The sequence below is a fragment of the Neovison vison genome, chromosome 2 (assembly GCF_020171115.1).
Source record: "Neovison vison isolate M4711 chromosome 2, ASM_NN_V1, whole genome shotgun sequence".
Classification (NCBI taxonomy): Eukaryota; Metazoa; Chordata; class Mammalia; order Carnivora; family Mustelidae; genus Neogale; species Neogale vison.
In genome coordinates, this window is record NC_058092.1 from 51,167,479 (window position 1) to 51,190,126 (window position 22,648).

Consider the following 22,648-nt stretch of genomic DNA (forward strand, 5'->3'; position numbering starts at 1 on the left):
CTGTTTTCCACAGTGGCTGCACTGATTTACATGCCTACCAACAGAGCCTGAGGGTACCCTCTTCTCCACATCCTTGTCAACACCTGTCTTTTTGGTACTAGCCATGCTGGCTGGTGTGAGTTGATATCTCATTGTGGCTTTGACTTAGATTTCCCTGATAATGAGTCATGTTAAGGAAGGATGGGCAAGATAGATGAAGGGGATTAAGAGGTATAACTTTATAGTGATAAATAAGTCACAGAGATGGAAAGTACAACATAGGGAGTATAGTCAGTAATATTGTAATAATGTCATATGGTAACAAATGGTGACTACACTTACTATGGTGAATGTCAAGTAATACATAATTAATATATTATATACCTGAAACTAATATAACATTGTATCTCAGTCATACTTCAGTAACAAAAAAATAATAAAGTTGAGAGGTGCGTGGGTGGCTCAGTCCGTTAGGTATCTGATTCTTGGTTTCAGCTCAGTCATGATGTTGGTATCATGGGATCAAGCCCCATGTTGGGGTCTACACTCAATATGAAGTCTGCTTGTCCCTCTCCCTCAGCTCCCTCTCCCCATCCACCCCTCTCAAATAAATAAAATCTTAAAGAATAGTAAAGATGAAAGGACTAAAATAAGTAAATACATAAACAAAAGCCAGCAACAGGGGGCACCTGGGAGGCTCAGTGGTTAAAGTCTCTGCCTTCTGCTAGGGTCATGATCTCAGGGTCCTGGGATTGAGCCCCGCATCAGGCTCTCTGCTCAGCGGGGAACCTGCCCTTGTGATCTTTGTCTGTCAAATAAATAAATAAAATATTTGGGAAAAAAAAAAAAAAAGGCCAGCACTAGAAACAGTGTCAGGCACCCAGCTGGTTTCGGGTTTCAGTAGATGTTTGTTGAATGAATACTGAGAGACAATGACATGGCAGTAGGCTATGCTTATTCAGTCTCACCATGTTCTGGGCTCCGACCTTCCAGTGGAATGGAATGGTTATAAGAGGGAGAGTATGTGTTCACATTCCAATGTCAAAATGAAAAGAAGCATACTAAAAATCTGAGAAAGGATGGACAAAGCCTTTTGATAGTGACTCACTGGCCTCAAAACATAGGCAAACTAGTTTGTCTTCTCTGGTAAATAAGCTGTTTGTTTTTTTTTTAAAGATTTTTATTTATTTATTTGATAGAGAGAGATCACAAGTAGGCAGAGAGGCAGGCAGAGAGAGGGGGGAAGCAGGCTCCCTGCTGAGCAGAAAGCCCGATGTGGGGCTCGATCCCAGGACCCTGAGATCATGACCTGAGCTGAAGGCAGAGGCTTAAACCACTGAGCCACCCAGGCGCCCCAATAAGCTGTTTTTTTGTTTTGTTTTGTTTTGTTTTTTTAAGATTTTATGTATTTATTTGACAGAGAGAAATCACAAGTAGATGGAGAGGCAGGCAGAGAGAGAGAGGGAAGCAGGCTCCCTGCTGAGCAGAGAGCCCGATGCGGGACTCGATCCCAGGACCCTGAGATCATGACCTGAGCCGAAGGCAGCAGCTTAACCCACTGAGCCACCCAGGTGCCCCAATAAGCTGTTTTTGATAGCTGGCCTCAAATGAGATCATTAAAAGATAATGTGACCCAATGAAAGTGGCCATCCTAACATGAGATACAAAAATAGACTCTAACTTGGCAACATAAGAAACAGATCCCTTACTGCTGCCTGCAGAGCTACGATAGCAAATAAGACCCACAATGCCAATTCCAAGAACCAAGACTACAGAAATGCAAAGAAACAACTTCGAGACAAAGACTGAGAGGCAGCATTTTAATATATAAACAGTCAGGCCAGACTAGAGCCTCTACTCCAAGTGGGGTGTGGCCCAGGAGCATCAGCATCTCCTGAGAACTGATTAGAAATGTAGAATCTCAGGTCCCTTCCCCTCAAACCTACTGCATTCTAGCAGAATCTACAGGTGATTGTATGCATATCAAAGTTTGAGAAGCACTGGGCTAGAACATTTTTTTTTAAGGTGGTTTTTGCTCTTCAAGTGTGCTTTGAGGTCAAAATAAACCCACTTAAGATTATTTTTAGCTCCATATTCGCTCCGTTCTCTCTACCTCTGAGCAACCCTGTCACATGTCAGTGTGCTGCTCTGGGACTTTGAGACTTTCATGAATCCCAGCAACATACAGAAGTTTGCTGCGCCGTTTTTTTGTAGACAGTCCTTCTGGATTACAAATTGGATTCAAAACTTCCATCAGCTATTCCTTGTACAACACCCCCAGGAGGTAGGTTGTATAATGATTTCCTTTCTTAGAGATGATGAAACCAAAGCCCAAGGAGATTTCGTGACTCACCCAAGGGCACCAAGCAAATTGGCATATAAGTCAAAATAAGAACTCAAGCTTTTGAGTTTCCAGAGCAAAGGCTCACCAAACTTTGATGTCTTTTCTTTCTATATAAGGAGGATTTTTTTGCATAAGAGATTTTACAAATAAATTCATGGATAACCTTGTGTGAGTTACTGAATAGAAGCCATGCACATGTGGGCCCCTGGGATTATGGACGTTAACGAAAGAACTGTCCAGCAGAGAGAGCAGTCAGTTCAGGGAGGACCCTGCCCTGCCCAGATCCCACACTCCTGCTGCAATTCAGGTTGGCAGCTTCTGCAACCAGGAGCCCCAGAAACCTCAGAGCCTCTTGGGGGTTCAAAGGGAGAAAGGAACCAGGATTCCCATGAAGCCATGGATATGGCTACCGAGGAAATGTGGTGGCTTCTGGATGGACAACAACCTATCCCCAGGAGGATGCTTGCTCCCACAATCTTTCCAGATTCAGAAAAGGGGATGTAACTGGACTCTCCCTAAATACACGTGATGTGCTTTACCGGATTTGGATTTCCTAATTAATTCCAATTTCCCTGGCACAACTTGGAGCCACTTTATGACTCAGAAATGGTCAAGACTGTTGATATCAACTGGCATTGATACCCGTAGGCTCTTCCTGCTTTGCCTGAATTTAAGATTTCTCTGTCAACCCCAGCTAAACAAAGGCCCCAGATGTGGTTTGCTCAGTTTCAGCTGACTGCGTGATGATTCTCTGAGGGTCCTCTAGAGAATGATGGCCAGGGTGGCTGCTTAAATCCACCTCCCCTTACCCCATCCCACCCCCCACCCAGTCCTCTCCCGACATGCATGTTCAGTGGGACATATTCATGTAACTGATTACAAAACAGAAAGGTGGTGCACTTTAAGATTCCATGTAAAAAGTATTGCTTGGCTAATGTGCTCCTGCCTATGTGCTTGCTACACGGTGCTACAAAGGGTAGAATCATGAGGAATTCAAGGCTGAAGATGTTTGGGCTTTTTTTTGACAACACGGATGCACCCTGCACCTTATACCCTGCTCTGCAGCCTGCGTAGTTTTGGGGCTTGGCCTAAGGCAAAAACTACAAAGCGTTCTAATGGCAGAATTGTATAACAGGAATGTATGTGCATATTTGACATAGTTTCTTCTCTTGAAGGGTGGCCCTCTGGCTGTGACCCATGCCCTCTCCAAGGGCTAATGAGTCCAGAGAAGGAGCCTTTTGTTCCCAGCTGCCGGTTCTTCCTCAGCCCCTATGGCCCCAGGGACCTGCCCTGCTCTGCGTGGGCCTGCAGAAGTCCTGCAATTTCCACATGGGCGGGTGATTTCAGAACGATGGACAGAGCTGTTCGGCCAGCCTACAGGAAGAGAGGAAAAAAGAAATTTTATCCTGTCTGCCTCCTGCGCCAGAGAAGGGTGGGTTGGAAGTACAGGGTAGGGCATCAAAGTCTGTTCTCAGCATCCAGAGACCCTAGGAGAGGGGGAGATTTGAATGGCATGAGGATCATGAAAAATGGGTCACTTTCCATGGAAACAGCAATCACTTCTGGGAAATCCGTGCGGATGGAAATAAGGGTCACATGGTTGGTTGCTTGCTTGCTTGCTTTTTCCCACACAGTTTTTAATTTTTTTTTTAAATGTAGAACGGGAAAAAAATAACTCTTCCATTTTTCCATTACCCAGACCTTAATGAAAGTTAGCATTTTGGTATGTTTCCCTCTAGTCTTTTCTCTTGTGCAAATTTGTTGTTGGTTTTTAAAAAGAGGAATGATAGTACATATCGATTTTGAATCTGCCTTTATTTTGAACGTACCATGGCACAGTAGGAGATTTCCGCTGTCCTCACACAGCCATTGTAACATATAATTTTTCTTACTGGCTTTGTAGTATTCTACCACATTCTTAACTCCTTCTCTTCTGTTGGAGACTTAGGTTGTTTCCAGGTCTTTACGGTCATAGACTTAATGCAGAAAGCATTTCCCCATTTCTAGTTACGCCCTAAGGACCAACTCTGGGCAGTGGTTCTAGAGCATAGAAGGGCATGTGTGTTTTTACACCCGATGAAGGATGTTATGGTACTTGTTATCTGCTGCTGCCGTGCAGGGAGCTGCCAGGCCCACCATCTACAGAAGCAGTGTTCAGAAGGGTCTCGGCCAACAGCACAGGCCATTCTCTACAGAGTAAGGGGGAGGGGTGCCTGGGTGACTCAGTCGGTTAAGTGTCTGCCTTCGTCTCACGTCATGATCCCAGAGTCCTGGGATCGGATCCCACAACGGGTTCCCTGCACAGCAGGGGAGTCTTCTCCCTCTCCCTCTGCTGCTCCCTTCCTTGTGCTCTCCCTTTCCCTCCCTCTCTCTCTCTGTGTCAAACAAATAAACAATAAAATCTTAAAAAAAAAAAAAAAACAGAGTGAGGGGGAAGGCCAACTTGATGCGGCAGACGGTGAGCTGTATGATAGCAGTTGTGGTCTCTTCGGTCCTGTTCTAGAATTCTGAAATCCCACAGCTCCAAAACCACTTCTTTGGTCACTCATTTAGAGGCAAAACCCTGATAGGAGGCTCTCTGTGACCCTTAGGTAGCTTGGTGAATGTGACTGTTTTTATATTCTGCTTCATAAATATTCATGGATTTACTATGTTAGGGGAGGTGGGGCACCCAAGACCCTTTTGGATGGTTCTCTGCCCTACTGTATATCAGAGGAATTACTTCTGAAAATGTGAAAATCCACGAAAGCTGGTGGGGGGTGTTCAAACTCAGCTTACAGCTCTTCCGTCTCACGAGGATGGAGTCCAGCTGCCCCCGGACTCTACACAGTAGTAAATCACTATAATGTGTGGCACAGAGCCAGACACGCCAGAAGAGAAAGAGTGAGCTCAGGGGAGAGGATGGTGCTGTGTGTGTGTGTGTGTGTGTGTGTGTGTGTGTGCAAGCACACTGGGTGCAGGGAGCAGAGGAAGGAAGTGGTGTTTTGGCAAAACCCGAAGGATGTGCACAGGCTTCATCAAACAGAAGAGCTTCTCTCCCTGCAAACGCCTCATGACCGTCTGCACCTTCCTTTCACCACCATTAATAAGTTGGTTTCTGTGGAGCCGTTTGATCAATTTCGGTCTCTGAGATCTGGCCCATGGCTGCCGGCCCAGCAAGAGCATCCCAGCATCTGGCCGGGTGCCTGCCCTTTGGTCGGCACCCAGGGAGCACTGCTGACAGGGGAGTGCTGGATGAGAACTAAGAGGTATTCATTTCAAGCTGATGAAGACGCGCACAGGGCTGCTAAGAAGTGTTCAATTAACTTGGGCAAGTGTGGATGGGGCGCCTGGGTGGCTCAGTGGGTTCAAGTTGGGCAAGTGTGGAATCAAGCAAAGACCTTAAGCAGAAGAGGCTTCTAAAAGCAGCCTCCTTCTTCGATTGAAGAGAAGGGCCTGGGTTTTACAGGCCTTTCCCTCTGTACTCTGGTTTCCATCACTACACTTTGTCAACCCCAAGGCTCTAGGTAAATGCAGAGATAGGGTGATGACTATGAGTACGAGTAAGAGCCACGGGCTAATCCCAGAGGACATGTGCACCTTGGAACAGGGCCCATCTGGCAGTGCTGGCCTGCACCTGAGTGGGGACCCCACTCATCTCACAGCGTGGCCAGAGAGACCACCCGGGGAGGGCGTATCCCTCAAATGCCCTTGCCCGAGTCCTGAGAACAAGGCGACAGTGCGTGGCTCCAGTGGGAGCCCCCCACCTGGCCCGTCCTGGCTGGGGGACACTGCAGACTGAAGAGATGGGAGGGGCTCAGGCAGCCAGCACGTGTGTGTGTGTGTGTGTGTGTGTGTGTGTGTGTGTGTGTGAGTGGGGCTGTCTTTCAGTATGACAAGAACTGCAAAAAGGAGTGTGGCGTAGACTCTGCCTTAGGAAGCTTTCAGTGTGATGGGTACTTTGGAGGCATTACTAAAACAAGCCCTTCAAAGTGTGAACCCCAGAGCCCAGTCCCCACCACCCCCTCTTCTTTGTCTGGCAGGCAGCCCCCAAGAGGCTGGGTGACCGACTTCTCAAATTACCTTCTAAACCTAGAGAAAGTGCCTTGCTGGCTGTTCTGGGGGTTCCATGTTTACATCAACATTTAAATACCGGTAGGACAAGAGAAACCCAGTTCAGGATATGAATTTTCGCTCAGTTTTCCAAGGAAATTATCAAGTCCTCCAAACCTGCATCGAAGTCTCCTCAGGAAAGATGCACATTGAGATGACAGGGTGGCTGTAGTAAGGGCTGGACCCCACCCTTCAGGGCAAAGCTGGAGGAACAGGGCTTGGTGCTTGGGAAAGCCTCAGTCCACAGTTCCCTGGTCCCTCTGAAATGTCTCACGCAAGTTACCGCTGGGAAACTGGGGTGTGAATCCTGAGTCAGCCCTGACCCAAGCAGGCAGCAGGTGCATGGGCCATACGTAGGGTCTAGAACCTTCTGTGGGCCTGCTGCCAGCATTTCCTGAGCACCCCTGTGCTCACCGAGCATCCCCTAACCCTCTCACCTTCCGCTACAGTGGGCTTCTGTCACTGTCTGGGTAGCTGTCCATTTCCTCCCTCCTAGGATTCCAGCCCTGTCCTGTTCCTCAACCGGACTGGCTCTTCCTGCTCCGGTCCTGCCTGGACTGCAGCCGTCGCCCATGACAGAGTTCCTCAGCTACTGCTGTATTAGGCCCAATGATCTATAGTTCTTTGAGGACGTTTAGCAGCAGCCCCCCCATCCGTCAAAACACTTACGGCAAATAAAAATGTCTCCAGACACTGTTGACGCTCCCCTGGAGGGCAGAATCACCCCCGAGTGAGAGCCATTTCTCCCTTCAGTGGCGATTCTCATCTGACCGGCTCCCCTAACCCCAGACCTTCATCCCCCCCCAGTCCCCCCAGCCACAGCCTGCAAATGCTATGCCCCTACTCATTCTTGTGCTGGTTTCTTCTGATTAGCTGTCTCTGCTCAGCTAATCACAGCAGTGACTGTGACCGTCAGCTGAGCGTCTGCCCGACGTCAAATACGTGTTTTATAAATATCACCATATTTAGGTACAGTCTACGACGCTCCCCATTTACAGAGGTTAAGAGGGGTTAGATGACCTGCCTGAAGTCACACAGTTACTAAACCCAGTTTCACGCTTGGAGTGTCTAAAGCCCATGCTTCCGGCAATCACTCGATTTGTCCGGCTTACAAGAGAGCCCTCACTGTGCCTTTCCTCCACTAGCAGTCACTGGCCTGTCTCTCACCTGTGACAGACCTGGACAGAGAGGTCCAGGAGAGGCTGTCACACTCATGCCTGAGTATCCCAGCTAGCCAGGGACGGGTAAAGCTCGTGCCCCACGGTCCCACAGGCCTGCCCCTTCAGGCTTCCCCATGGCAACAGTGACTCCTAGGAGGACCCTGGGCCTGTTCCAGAAAAGAGGGGGCTGCCTCCTTCTGCCCCAGGGGAGGGGAGCTCATGAACACAAGTCCTTTGTCTGACTGTATAGTGTTTGGAACAGGAGGCCCTTATTTCCAGCAGCCCACCGCCATTCCCACATGCATTTCCAGAGGGTCTGTGCTTTCTCCGAAAGGGCTTTGGATGGAATTGGGGTTCGTGGAAACAAGACACTGGACCGGGGTGCGTGCTGCCCGGTTGTGGCGTGAGGGACCCAGCAGCTTGAATCACTGATGGAACAATCGGATGGAGCCAGTGAGAGGGTCTGTCCTTGGGCGGGGAGGGGACTCTTCCCCTCTCCAGGCCTTTCTCCTCTTCAGACTGTGGCCGTTAAGTAAGTACAGGGACGTGTTTAAAGCCATTCCACTGTAGCGCCCCTGAGGTCAGACCTGGGCTTGCATCCGTGCTCGAGAACCAGCAGCTGTGACCTTAGGACAGTTACAGAAACTCTCTAGGCCTGTGTTTCCTTATCAGTAAAAATGCAGATGAAGTGTCTGAGTCACTAGATTGTCAGGAGGATTAGTGCGCTAACGCGTGGGAAGGGTCTGGCTCCTGAGGAGACTCTGAGAAGTTGGAGGGAGCGGCCTCCTACCGGCTGTGTGACTGGGGGTGTGTTACACAACCCCTCTGTGTTGGTGATCACGGTGGTCACCATCAACTGACAAAGATGCTTATTTAAGAAGCACGCCTCCGGGGTGCCTCAGGTCAAGATCTCAGGGTCACGTGGTTCCTGGAATTCTGTGGGCTGGCCTGGTGTTTTTTTGTTTGTTTGTTTTTTGTTTTTTGTTTTCTCAGGAAGGGAAGGGAAACACCTACTTGTTAATGGCCGGAAAGCCTCACCTTGTCAGTCAGGGTGCTGTCGCAGGCCGGGTGTGCCAGGAGCAGGCGCACCATGTCGGCGTTGCCGTGGTGACAGGCTAGCATGAGGGCCGAGGATCCCTCGTGGTCCTGCAGGTTCACGTCTGCCTGGCAGCTCAGCAGCGCCTGGACCATGTCCTGGCGGTCGTGGCTGACTCCCAGCATCAGCGCCGTCTGGCCTCCCTGCCACGCAGAGCACAGGAGTGTGGTGAGGACCCCCTCGCCAGCCTAGGGATGCTCGGGCAAGACTTTGCCAGAAGAGGACTGTTGATCTAAATCTCCTTTTGCTGCTGGGATTGGACCCATCCTTCTCCACCCGGCAGACTTCTGCTTTCCCCTCGAATACCATGCAGATGCCACATCTCTTTAAAGCCCTTTACTAACCCCTTGGGCACAGGATCATAACATTGAACTTACCACTTGGTATTGCAGCCCATCAATCTCTCTCCTTCTCGTGGACTGTGAATCAGTTTCTGATGGCAGGGACTCTGTCCCCCCAGTGCCTAGCACTGAGCATATGCTGATGAGTGTGGAATGACATAAAGGAAGGGCTGACTGCTTCCCCACCATGGCTTCCTATGGCCTGCCCCAGCCTGACTTCCTCCAGGAAGCCTCGGTCTGCTCAGAACACCCCTGGTATTTTCAGTTCATTGATACCCAGAACCCTCTCAGTCTTGACGAGATCTCTGCTTGCATGGTCCTGTGGTCATTTCTAATCCATAGTCTCGAACAATTTTCTTTTAAGTTTTTTATTTATTTATTTATTTATTAAAGATTTTATTTATTTATTTGACAGGCAGAGATCACAAGCAGGCAGAGAGAGAGGAGGAAGCAGGCTCCCTGCCAAGCAGAGAGCCTGATGCGGGGCTCGATCCCAGGACCCTGAGATCATGACCTGAGCTGAAGGCAGAGGATTTAACCACTGAGCCACCCAGGCGCCCCAAGTTTTTTATTTAGTTAAGTAATATTGACAGCCCACTTGGGGTCTGAACTCACAAACCCGAGATCAAGAGTCATGTTCTTTTCCGATGGAGCCAGCCAGGCGCCCTGCCACGGACCCTTTGTGGCACCCTTGTCATCAGCGTTCATGACGGTGCCTCAGAGTCAGAAAGTGAGCCCACGCCCTGCTTCTCCTGTTTTCCTGCTGCGTAACCCTGGCTCCATTCCTTACAGTCCTTGAATCTTGTTTCTTTTATTAAAAATTAATATACTGGGGCACCTGGGTGGCTCAGTGGGTTAAGCCTCTGCCTTCGGCTCAGGTCATGATCTCAGGGTCCTGGGATCGAGCCCCGCATCGGGCTCTCTGCTCAGCAGGGAGCCTGCTTCCCCTTCTTTCTGCCTGCCTCTCTGCCTGCTTGGGATCTCTCTCTCTCTCTCTTTAAAAAGAAAAAAAAAAATTAATATACTAATGACCTGTCCCATGTACCTCACAGGACTTTTGTGGGAATCAAGTAAAATAAAGGATATAAATGTAACAATGTATGGTAGCGATTTTTCTGATTTCAAACTGGCCATTATTCCTCATCGATTGTCCTTTATATCACATGGCTCTCTTACACGGCTCGACTGTATTTTGCCCTCATGGTTCTCCTGGGTCCTAGGCAGGTCCGGTTTGTCTCTCTCACCGGACATCAGGCTTTTTTAAGGTGGTGAGAATGAGGCAACCTTTCTGTTTTCTGTCCTTTCAGATCCCCTGCGGCTCTGAGCGCCGTGTCTTACGTGTAAAAAGTGCTGAGGACATGTTTGCTGGCGTGTTTGTTCACCGATACAGGCCAGTGCGCGGTAACTGATGGATTCTGCTTCCCTGCCCAGAATGCTGGGGCTTAGGGAAAAGAAAGGGAGCTTGCAATCAGGAAAATCCTGGCTGTGCTGCTTATTATCTTTGTGAATCTGGACAAATTAACCTCTCAGTGACTTTTCCTGATTTGGTAAAGTGGGAGTGCTTAACAAAGTTATCTGCCTCGCGGGGCTGTTGTGAGACCCCAATGCTTCACAGGTGCTCGGCATGTGTTAGCTCTTCCTGTTGTTAGGAGCGTGGGAGGTAATGTAGTGTGAATGCTCAGTATGTGAGAATGTATTCTTCGGGGTCCTGGTTCTCCACTTCTCTGGAACACAGGCCCATCTGTCCAGAAAAGCCTATTTGCCTTTTGGGTTGCTTATACTCAGCCCTGAAGTAATGGTCCGTCCGTCCTTCCTTCCTTCCCTCTTTTTTTCCCCCTCCCTCCCTCTGTTTCTTTCATTTTGTTTATTCATTTGAGAGAGGGAGAGCATAAGCAGGGCAGAGGGAGAAGGAGAAGCAGACTCCCCGCTGAGCCGGGGCCCCAATGCGGGACTCCATCGCAGGACCTTAGGATCATGACCTGAGTGGAAAGTAGATGCCTAACCGACTGAGCCACCCAGGTACCCCATAATGGTTCCTCCGTTACTGGACTAACCAGACCATGAGATTTCCACTGAGACCCTTCTCTCCCAGTCGTATTAAAGCCAGATGACATATGTAGATTGTCTTTTTGCCCCTCTGCCTGACTTGCCTGTCTTCCTCACCTCTCTCTTGGTCCAATTCAATACAATTTAATTCAGTGATATTTACAGAGTGCTGCTACATTGTCAGATGCTGTGCTGATCCTGGAGATACAGAAAGAAATAAACCACTTAGCCTAGGAGACTCCCAGCCTCCCAACTCATTCTTATTTACCTGATCCTATGGCTCACCTCTCTGGAGAAGCCCTGGAGGGAGTGGAAGGGAGCAGTGGCAGCTCTGAATTCCCACCCCTCCTTTAGCAACCAGGGATGAGAACCTTACCTTCTAGAGCATCATTTTCTCCCCCATAAAATAAAGGGCACTGGGGGGACCTGGGTGGTCCAGTCTATTAAGTACCTAACTGATTTCTGCCCAGGTCATGATCTCAGGGTTGTGAGATCATGCCCCCCTCAGGTTCTGCACTGGGTGTGGAGCCTGCTTGAGATTCCTTCCCTCTCCCTCTGCTGTACCCTAATCCCCGCTCTCTAAAAAAGGCGGCGACGGGGCACTGATTTTGATTTTGGTGCACATCCCTTCTTGCAAGAGGATCAGTTTAGAGGGGCACCTGGGCGGCTCCATCAGTTATGCGTCTGCCTTCAGCTCAGGTCATCATCCCTGGGTCCTGGTATCCAGCCCCTCACTGGACTCCCTGCTCCGTGGGGAACCTGCTTCTCCCTCTCCCTTTGTCTGCTGCTCCCACTGCTTGTGCTTGCTCTCTCTCTGTCAAATAAATAAATAAAATCTTAAAATTTTTTAAAAAAGAGGGCCAATTTAGAAAATATTAATGTTTATGGGAAGCATTTAAAATAAAAACAACTTGGGGTGCCTGGGTGGCTCAGTGGGTTAAAGCCTCTGCCTTTGGCTCAGGTCATGATCTCAGGGTCCTGGGATTGAGCCCCACATTGGGCTCTCTGCTCAGTTGGAGAGCCTGCTTCCCCCCACTCTCTGCCTGCTGCTTTGCCTACTTGTTATCTGTCAAATAAATAAATAAAAATCTTTTAAAAAAATAAATGAAATAAAAACAACTTTATTAAATCTGAGGGTGTAGGAGCCCTAGGTGGAAATACTTTGAAAAACAGAAAGTGATCTGCAGATGGAGGACTTGCCACCAGTAGGACTGCTGTTCGATGGAGTGTGCAAAGTGACTCAGTCTGGGTAGGCTACCATCTGCACTTTGTGGGGGGTAGACAGGGGAGTTAAATATATTGTTGGGAGGTACTTTTTATGGGTCTCCTTGTGAGTGGTATTATCTGTCTTATTATTCTAGGGTCTTTCTAATTTTTATTTTTTAAATTTATTTAAATTCAATTATTTAATATACAGTGTATTATTAGTTTCAGAAGTAGAAGTCAGTGATTCATCAGTCTTTTCTAACACCCAGTGCTCATTATATCATATGCCCTCCTTACTGCCCATTACCCCATCCCCCTTGCCCCCTCTCCTCTGACAACCCTCACTTTCCTATGATTAAGAGTCTCTTACGACTTGTCTCCTTCTCTGATTTCATCTTGTTTTAGTTTCCCTCCCTTTTATGCTCCTCTGTTTTGTTTCTTAAGTTCCACATATGAGTGAAATCGTGATAATTGAGACAGTCTTTTCAAAGATGCTGGTACAGTGAATAGCCTTGGAAGAGAGAGAGAGGATCTTCTCCAAAACAGAGGGCAGACATGCTCACTATCCCATATAAAAGATGCGGGTTCCCTATGCTCACGGTTCGTCTCTGGTAATATAACCCACTCTGCACAGGGAGCTAGTGTAAATACTGACTCTATGACTACTCTTCTTGCTGTGAATGATATACTATCCTTTGTCTCTGGCACAGGAGTTTCATGTCTTCTACCAGCATCCAGGACATTGTAGCATGCTAACCGATTAGCTCTAAGGTAGAGTACAATCTCAGATCCTTCATAGTTCTTGATAGTTAGGCTTATATCTCTGATCACTCTAGGGGCGGGAAGGAGTTGCATGCCCTCCATTGTTCACATATTACTCAAAGATGGGTACGTGGTCTTTTGAGGAGTTCCCATTGTTCCCTGTGGACCCTTGTCTAACGCAAAGCTCTAACTGGCTAGGGACCAGACCCCTACTCTGTGCTGTCAAGTAGAGGGGCCGGAAGTTGAACAGAGATCTTTAACCTTCTGAACTGTTTTCTAATTCATGATCGAAGATGGGTCACCTGCAGGGGCTTCCCACACATCAATGAGCAAATGTTTTCCAGCCTTTTCATACCTTCTCCTGCTGGTGCTAACTGTGGGATCACTTTGTTTAAGAAGTCAGATCTAGATGGACTTTGCCCAGGTATGGACCAGGACATAGACGACAAGCTCACTGACCTCCATCCTGGCCTGTCTGGATCTCTGAAGCTTCTGAAGACACCAAATGTGTAGGCTTTGGACAAATGCCATTTGCAGGGCCCAGCCTTCTTGGGTTAAAAACTACATAGATCTATATGGAATTTCTCCCCCCACTGGCAGAATAAAACTGAGAGGTACCCATATTTATTCAAGAGGGGATCATGTTCACACCTCCTACCTGAGTAGCTTGGATGTTCACATTTCCTTCCCTTAAGAGTTTCCAGACGACAGCCATGTCTTCATCAGTCTCTGCAGAAGCCAAGGGAGTGATCATCACGGCAGTATAGCCAGCTTTGTTCTGATGGTCCGCATTGCAGACACCTGCAAGAGGAGCGGTGAGCATTGGACTAGCTCCCAGGGGAGCAGGAGTGAGTTTCTGCTTTAGCGGCCTGCTGGTTAAAAGGCCATGGTACAGAAGAGTCCTCTCCCAGTGGTGGAGTCAGTGTTTACATCTGTAGCGGCTAGTTTCCTTTACAAGTTTCCTAGGCTACCCAGCAAGAAAGGTCCATAGTGGTAGAGTCACAGATGGCCAAGGGGTACAGTGATCATGACTATTTCCTAAAGCAGTGTTCTGGATGCTGAAGGTCAGTGAAGCTTCATAAAGGGCCCAAGTGAAGGTGAAATGAGACAAGGACACGACTCATGCGGCCACATACCACCCACTGTGCGTTTTAGGTTTTACTCTATGTTGTGTGTAACTCAACCTACCGGCTGAGTTTTCGGGTCTTTCCCAAAGGCCTAGTGGTATGTTGGGCAGGGTACCAGGAGGCCTGAAAAATGCCACAGGATAAATATAGGACATCTTCCAGGAAAACCATCTTATTTGAAAAATGGAAGGGGAAAAAATGTCTCCATGCATTTTTGTATTAATAATATATTTCACAGTAGAGCAGAAAATAGCGTATCTTTAAGATGAAGTATTAGTTGAGAACTCAGAAGAAATGTCTGCTTTGTAACCCTGGGGATGTGCATACATTCATACCCCTCTCCATCAAAGGCAACATAGGAGATCATCAGCCTGTTATCTGTTGTAGAAATGATCCCATCTCTTACGGGCGGTATCATGTGGTAAATAAAATCTTTCCCATACTGTTGCTGAAAAACCAATGTATCGCTTTTGCACACTAAAAGAAACTATCTCAGTGGATCAAGTCATTTAGCCTTTCTTAGCACTTCCTCTGTAAAATGGGGATAATAACAGAACCTGTGGGGTTACTGTGAAACTTAATGAGTTAATATCTAAAGCACTTAGAACTGTACCTCACGCACAGCAAACACTCAATAAGCATTAACTGTTTTGCTATTATTGTCCAGAATAGTATTCTTTTTTTTTTTTTTTTTTTTAATAGCCTTGCTACTTGCTCATGAGGACTTAGGTACTCATTGTAACAAACCTGGACTTTTATGAAAAAAATGGGCTACTTATAAGTTCTGTTCTTGGGTAAAAAACCAATATTGGTTTGACATTCCCTCCACCCCACCTCAAACAGTTTTCCAGAAATGTGCCATTGCGATGCCAGGATGCCAATGGATATATTAAAAAAAAATTAATTCTGACCACTGTCCTGACCGGTGGGGCTATGAAAGCGGACTACAGCCCCGCGCACAGCCTCACAGCTCAGCCCTGAGGAAGAGGGGAATATCTGCATTGCCTTCCTATTGATTTTTTTATTTTTACTTCAGGACTATTTTACATTTGCTTTTAGGAGACGTAAACAATCCTCAGGTTACACTTCTCTTTACTCTCTTCAGAAACATGACTTATGACTCAGTAGGGTAAGGACTGAATTCTCCTCAGGGACTCAGAAAAGGGGCTGAGGACCCCAGGCTTCCGAAGCAGATTCTCCTGAACGCACACCAGGGAGGGAGCCAACCCTTGGGGGTGGGGGGCGCGGTGGGGAAACACTCTTGACTGAGCCCGTCCAGCTCCCCAAGCGTTCTCCTCTGCAGCGGTGTTCTGGCAAAATAAAGGACGGATCACAAAGGACTAAGGCGGTGGAGGTGCACCCGCTGGGCTGTGTACTCAGTCATGATGAGTCACCTCTGTGCAGCCCCTTACAGTGTGTAAAGTGCTTTCTGGATGCCTCACAGCTACAAGCCTGGGTTTCAGAGGGTGACCGATATGCCCTCCTCAACAAGCCGCCTACAGCGAGGGAAAAGAATGGAACGTTCCGCCCATTCTTTGCTCCCCTTCATACTCTGTGCTTATGGCTATTTCAGCTCTATGATAAACAGAAAGCTTCCAGATCACTTTAGGGTTGAGGAGAACCGAATGGATTCTCCGTTGACAACAGCAGAAATGTGTAACAGCCAAAGCTTAGGTCGTCTGCTCTTTGGCCTGGCCTGGGCCACCTGGAGAACTTCTAACAGGCTTCAGTGTGAGCTACTTCAAGGTGAGGCTCTGCATTTCCAATCTTTGGATTCTTTATGCACAGAACACAGGTATGCTCCATTTAATAATGTGCCTTTCTCAATGGAGCTACCCCTTTTATGATGTCCCTGATTCCATGAAGAACCCAGATCTAGCACAATTGGCTCAGTGTCAGAGTTGTGACTTTATCTTCCTCTGATGCTGTGGAAAGCAGAAAGAATTTTAGGCTGTCATTAGGTATATCATCTTTCCATTCAGGTAAAAAGCCCTCAAGGCTGCTTAAGGGAATTTGGAAAAATGGAATGATCAGAAGGAACCCGGCCTGAGAAAGGCTTCAGCGGAAAGGGTTGGGATAGAAAGGGAATGCAGCAGCCCTAAGGTGGGAATGAGCTTGGTGAGCCAGAGGCCGTGTGACTGGAGTGGGGGGGAAGGAGGATGCACGGTGATGACCGAGGTAGCAAATGCAGGTGGGGGGCAGGCCGTCCAGGATTCCTGAAAACCAGGCTGAGGAAGCTGCCTTTCATTCTTCCAGCAGTGGAAAGGCATTTAAGGCATGGAAGGCATGGAAGGCATTTAAGCCAAGGTGGGTAAGATCCAAGTTGGGGGAAAGCTTTTGGATCTGGAATGTGGACTTCCTGATGCCCATGTAAACTCCTCCTCCGGCCTCCTAAATAAAGGTTACAGATCTAGCATGTGCTCCAATTCCCGGATGCAGAGAACAGGAAGAACAAACCAATGGTATCAACTTTAAACCCCAGCAACACACTGAGTCATTGCCGTGATCTCGGAATCATGCAAAATTCTGCTGACTTTTCTGAGCGTCACTTTCATCATCTTAGAATAGGGATAATCATCCCTATTAACAGGAGTTATGAGGATTAAATGAGATCTCATATGCCAAGTGCATAGCAGAGGGCCTAATCTGAGGACATCATTTGGGGTTTTATAAGTACCCTCCTAGGGTCTCCCTCATACAACCTTCCTAAACTCATAAATGCCATTGGGCCTGGACCCGCCTTCAGCCAGCCCATCGGCCACCTGTCCACACCATCACTCCTGGGCTGCGTGATGTTGTCCCACACAGCAACATGAGGATAATAATACCTCCATCACAAGAGTGTTGTGAAGAATGGGTGACATCACTAAAGGCACAGCGGTCTTAGTCCACCTCCTAGAATACAGGAGGAACTCAGGACAGTGAAGAATCTTGGTGCTGGAAGGAAGTAGGTACCAAAATGGCCCTTCACGGAGGGACCCAGACTTAGCAGATGCAACCATTTCTGACCTGTCTCCAGTAGCAGCTTCACGACAGAGAAGTTGGAGTGGGACACGCTGTAGTGAAGGGCCGTGTTCCCGTTGCCATCAGCCAAGTTCACCAGCAGCTTCAGGAAGTGTGGGGACAGGGGCTGGACCCCACGAAGGTAGGCAGCCACCACGGCAGGGCTGGACGACTTTCGGCTGGAGACGCGGAACCACTCTTGACGGATGGTGTTCAAGCTCAGCCTCTGAAATACCAACAGATGCCAATTCCAGGAGGTCGCCTGGCCTGGGGTGCTCGAGCTGGGCCGCTAGTTTCTATGGGAGAAGGCAGCTTTGGATGCTTCACCTCTGTTCCCTCAGCTCCCTCTAACTCCGTGTGACCTACTCCTGGAAGATCAGAGCTAGGGCAGGTGGGGGGTGGTTTGAACCTGTGCAGTCAGCCCCCATGTGACGTAGAAGGAGGTCTGGGAGAGCAAACAGTAACCAGTGACAAAGTAACCAGTGACAGTTTGAATCTTCTGTGAGTTTAGATCACACCCCTGTATGCACAGGATAACCAAGCCCCTGTCTTTCACACACACACAGCCAGCCTACATTGACCTTAGCCTGGATCCTACCAGGACTTTTGTGTGTTTTTCATAGGCATAGCTAGCAGGCCACAACATTTTACTAATGGGGAAGACGCATGCCGAAAGCTAAGATAAACAACAAGCCCAATTTATGCTAGAAATAAAAGCCAAACAGCTGGGTTTGAATTATTTTTGGCTTTTAAGCTTTGCTGGGACCTTCAGAGAAAATGGTTTAACAACCCATGGCAGGACCTCACTATCTGTAGTGTACAGCTCCTTTGGAACCATGGAGGAGGAGAGTTCCAGAGAGAATGACATCAATTCTGTGTGTTACATGACCTATGTGTTTAAAATAGAACATGCTTAAGTTACTTATCTGAAGGGGAGGAGAAACCATGGGGAGGTGATTTCATAGTTATTCTGGAAATGAACTGGGTTTGGGGTCCAGACTAAGCTGTGACCTTGGAACTCACAGAGTCTTTATGAACCTTACTTGTCTCATCTGCAAAATGGGGATGAAATAGGACTGGGTCCCTAACCTCCCATGGCTCGACAGAATGAGGTCCTTGTACAGCCTGCTTTGTCTCTCAAAGAGGGGTGAGGGTAGGGGGTACTTTAATCCTAATACAGGTGTGGTGTCAGGTTTGCACATCCTCTATCGCTTTTCTTTTCTTTTTAATTTTAAGATTTTTTAAAAAAGATTTTATTTATTTATTTGACAGACAGAGATCACCAGTAGGCAGAGAGGCAGGCAGAGAGAGGAGAAAGCAGGCTCCCTGCTGAGCAGAGAGCCCGATGCGGGGCTTGATTCCAGGACCCTGGGCTTTAACCCACTGAGCCAACTAGGTACCCCTAAGGTTATTGTTAAGTAAACTCTACACCCAACTTGGGGCTTGAACTCATGACCATGAGATCGAGTCGCATGCTCTACCAACTGAGCCAGCCAGACACCCCTCCCCTATCACTTTTCTAGGCAGAAACAGTGGAACCTTTCATGGCTGAAACACTTTTTATATACCAGAATATCTCCCTCTCCTGTGGAATTGTCAGGAGACTCTGAAGAAAGATCCTAATATTAAGGAACATACAGCTTAGTTCTGTAATTCATTTAAGATTAAGTAACAGGAGTTTCAATCAACATTCGCATCACACACTGTTTCTTTGTTGTTGTTTGTTTTTTTAAACAATCTGGCAACTGTTGTTTGCAAAATCAGCTAAGATAAAATAATGAAAATGGGTTGGGCTGAATCAATCATTTTTTTACCCCTAAGGCCCTTCTGTGAAGGAGAACAAATGGGCTTTAAAAATGCTCACAGGCTGTTACATGTCAGGGCCTACCAGTTGGCTCTCCTGACTTGGGAATATGTGTCTGCGCCAGGATTTCTTGAATAAAAGTAAAACCTAATGGCTACATGTTTAATTCCCTGTGGGCCATGAAGGTGTTAAGGAGCAAGCAAATTTTTTTTTCTTTTTTTGCTTTTGGTCACTTGACTCATAGGTTCATGTCAAGAAACACAATAAAGGGATGCGTGGGTGGCTCAGTCAGTTAAGCATCTGCCTTCGGCTCAGGTCACGATCTCAGGGTCCTGGGATCGAGTCCCGCACCGGGCTGCTTGCTCAGTGGGGAGCCTGCTTCTCCCTCTGCCTGTTGCTCCCCCTGCTTGTGCTCTCTCTCTTTGTATCTCTCTCTCTGACAAAAAAATGAATAAAATCTTAAAAAAATAAATCAGTAAAGACTACAGAATTAAATACCGGGGCTTGAGGGTAATGAAGACATGCTGCCCACCACCCACCTTCATTTTATTAATGAGGACACAAGCTCTGAGCCACGAAATGACTTGCTCAGTATCTCACGGACAGCTGTCCTGGGACTAGAACCCCTGGTTCCCGCGCCATGCGCTCCTCACTCCGACCACAGTTTTCCCCAATCATGAGGCGATTTTGAGCCCAAGCCACACAAGGGCTGGTTTGGTTTTGAAGCCACACACAGTTTTATGCTGGATGTTCAAGGGCGATGCCTGGGAACGTTCCGCAGCACCTCAGAGCACGGGGCTGCTCCCTGGTGCGTCAGCAGACAGTCCCGTCTCCTGGCATCATTATCCTCACACCGGCAGCAGAGTTTGGGCAAAGGAGGGCACCCTGGGGGAAAGGGATTCTGTGCACACGCACACAGCTGCCTCAGGCAAGGGACCAAAGTCACCCAGTTGGAACTAAGAGCTTAAACGGTAGGGACATCCTTCCATGACAATGAAAAATCACAGTACCAAGAGTTGGTCGTTGGTGGCCCCCATTTCTGGCAGATGTTGGCTCAATGCCCGGCATGCATTGAGGAATTCTTCTGAAGGTTTATATCTAAAGAAAAACATATATATATATGTATATATAATCAGTCTTCATATTAATATAAAAGAAAGTAATCTCCTAGCTTGACTTTGCTTCTCAGCAGCTGAAACACCCTCACTGGGCCACCTCCCAGGCAAGGCGCATCCCGCTGAATTCAGCCTCCTGTCAGTGAGGCTTGGCCTCTGAACCCTGCTGAGGAGTGAATCAAGCACATTGCCCTTTTTATCCTGCTGTTTTCAGGAGGCAGGAGCAGATCACCAAAGCATTCTGGGGGCCGTGAGACTAACGGCAATTCCTGACATGCTGGGAAAAGGGAGGGCTGTCTTCCTGACTTTGGGTAAACTATTTTCTGCCTAAGTGTCTTGAAAATTCCAGAGAACCCCATCCCTACCAGCAACTTTTTTCAGGTTGTTCTTTCATGAAGGATACCATTAATGCTAACAGAGTCAATACAGTGAAACTCAGTTAAGCTGGGATGTTCTCAGTGCTGAGCACTCTTCCTGGGTTAGTGGAAGGGCAGATGGACCAGCCCGGGGTGGACTTCACGGCACCTGCCTCAGCTTGTCTCTATAGTGCCACCATGTTGAGCAGCCCTGTGGACCTGCCTACCAGTCAGCCCCCATCCACTGCCTGTCACTGCCCCAGCTGCTCCGCTGAGGGGGGTGATGTTGGTAATGGGGCTTACTATCCTTATTCCTGCCACTTCTCTTTCTTTCTTTCTTTCTTTTTTCCTTTCTTTTTTCCTTTCTTTCTTTCTTTCTTTCTTTCTTTTTAAAGTAGGCTTCATGCCCAGCATGGCGCCCAGTGTGGCACTTGAACTCATGACCCTGAGATCAAGACCTAAGCTGAGGTCAAGAGGCAGACACTTAACTGACTGAGTCACCCAGGCACCCCTCTACTATTTCTCTCGAGAGCCTGCTCTGTGGCAGGCACTGTGCTAGGCATTTTACATACTTTTTCTCATCCAGTCCCCAGATCAAACCTATCAGGTGGCTGTTACCCATGTATTACAGAAGAGGAAGCTGAGGCAAGTACAGTGGCAGATATGGGATTTGAACCCAAGTGTGTCCAGCCTCAAAGACAGTGCTTCTTTTCATCATGTGACATGACCTCACATCCCTTTAAAAGATGGGGTTATGTCAGCATGGCCAGCGGGAGAGGCGAATAAGCATGTAGGTCAGAGTCAGACTGGGTCAGAAGCCCCACTTGGCTGTGTCCCTTAACTTCTCTAAGCCTCTTTTCCACATCTGTAAAGTGGGGATTATAGTAATTTCTACTGTGCAGGATAATTAAAAGGATTATAGTATATGTAAAGTCCTTCACATTTTTAGGGCTGGGACGATGTTAGCTTTATGTGTACAGCCCCGTCTGTGACGTTATATCCCACGAAGGCGGGACTTAGGTCTGTGCCTGGCATCAATCAGAAACTCAGGGGGGCACCTGGATGGTTCAGTGGGTTGGGCCTCTGCCTTCGGCTCAGGTCATGATCTCAGGGTCCTGGGATCGAGCCCCACATCGGGCTCTCTGCTTGGTGGGGAGTCTGCTTCTCCCTCTCTCTCTCTGCCTTCCTTTCTGCCTATCCGTGATCTCTTTCTATCAAATAAATAAATAAAATCTTTAAAAAAAAAAAAAGAAACGAAACTCAGGGAAGACTGGTGAATGGATAGAAAGATGAATGAACAAATGAACAAACAGAATAAAAGGATGAAGAAGTGCCCTTGCTCTTTCCCAAAGGAGCAGGTATCCTCATCTATACCCATCTGACTCACCTCTCAGCCTTGGGATGGGGGGGTTCTTCCCCAGGCCCACTCTCCTGGCCTGTGGTGCTGCTGCCCTCGGGGAGGCCCTGCCCAGGCTTGCAGGTGGGGAGGGCCTCCTCGCCCCGCCTATGTTCGGGGCCATCACATTTCTTCTCGGCCTCACTGTCAGACACGTCTTCTGGGGAGCTGTCCTCGCCGCTGGTCTCCTCGCTTGAGGTGGTCTCGTAGCTGGAGAAGGAGACAAAGGTCACTCATCCTGTGTTTCCTGCCCGGTGCAGGTCAACACAGATAAGAACCAGGTGGGGTTCAGGTAATAATTCCCAACTTGCTAACCACATCCTCCATTCTTTGTATCTGCAGGCCTGGGCGAGGGGACTCCTAGGAACATTACATTAGAGAAGGATGTGGTGGAGAGCCGTGGCTCTGACACTGGAGGCCATGTGGGAAGAAAAGATAATTAAGCTCCTTGAGGCAAATACACAAATAGCCCGTGTCCTAATTGGCTGATGCATTTGGATGACCCAGACAAGCCATCCAAGATTCTCCCAAGAGCATTTGCTTCTGGAATCCTAAGATGTTGTCTAGACAGGGGCCCAGACGTAGGCAAACATCCCCCACCCCTACCCTGAATTCTCGGAGCTGACGGACAGATCTTCACGTCTCTGGGTGATTGTGAAGTTCCCTTTTGCCCCCCTGTTCTAGCCAGACTCACACCTGACATGGGAGGACCCGTCTGTGACTCCTCCCAGCAGTGTTGCATAGGAAACATGAACAGTAGGGTGACTGAACCCAGCATCTTGAGCTTCCTGGCTGTGGTCTGTTTCAGCTACTGCTTGCAA

The 22,648-nt window shown here is 48.1% G+C and overlaps 1 protein-coding gene across 3 annotated transcripts in view; it reads right to left on the reverse strand.

Moving 5' to 3' along the window:
* Positions 1-1,785: 1,785 nt before the first annotated feature.
* KANK4 (KN motif and ankyrin repeat domains 4) overlaps positions 1,786-22,648 on the reverse strand; it is a 68,558-nt gene continuing 47,695 nt past the window's right edge. For all 3 annotated transcript variants that reach the window (XM_044238353.1, XM_044238354.1, XM_044238355.1), the window contains 6 exons: positions 21,819-22,037; positions 19,971-20,058; positions 17,163-17,382; positions 13,685-13,827; positions 8,614-8,814; positions 1,786-3,697 (listed from right to left, as the gene is read on the reverse strand). In XM_044238353.1, coding sequence (XP_044094288.1) covers positions 3,593-3,697; positions 8,614-8,814; positions 13,685-13,827; positions 17,163-17,382; positions 19,971-20,058; positions 21,819-22,037 — 976 coding nt within the window. In that variant the 3' untranslated portion in view covers positions 1,786-3,592. The remainder of the gene's footprint in view (positions 3,698-8,613; positions 8,815-13,684; positions 13,828-17,162; positions 17,383-19,970; positions 20,059-21,818; positions 22,038-22,648) is intronic.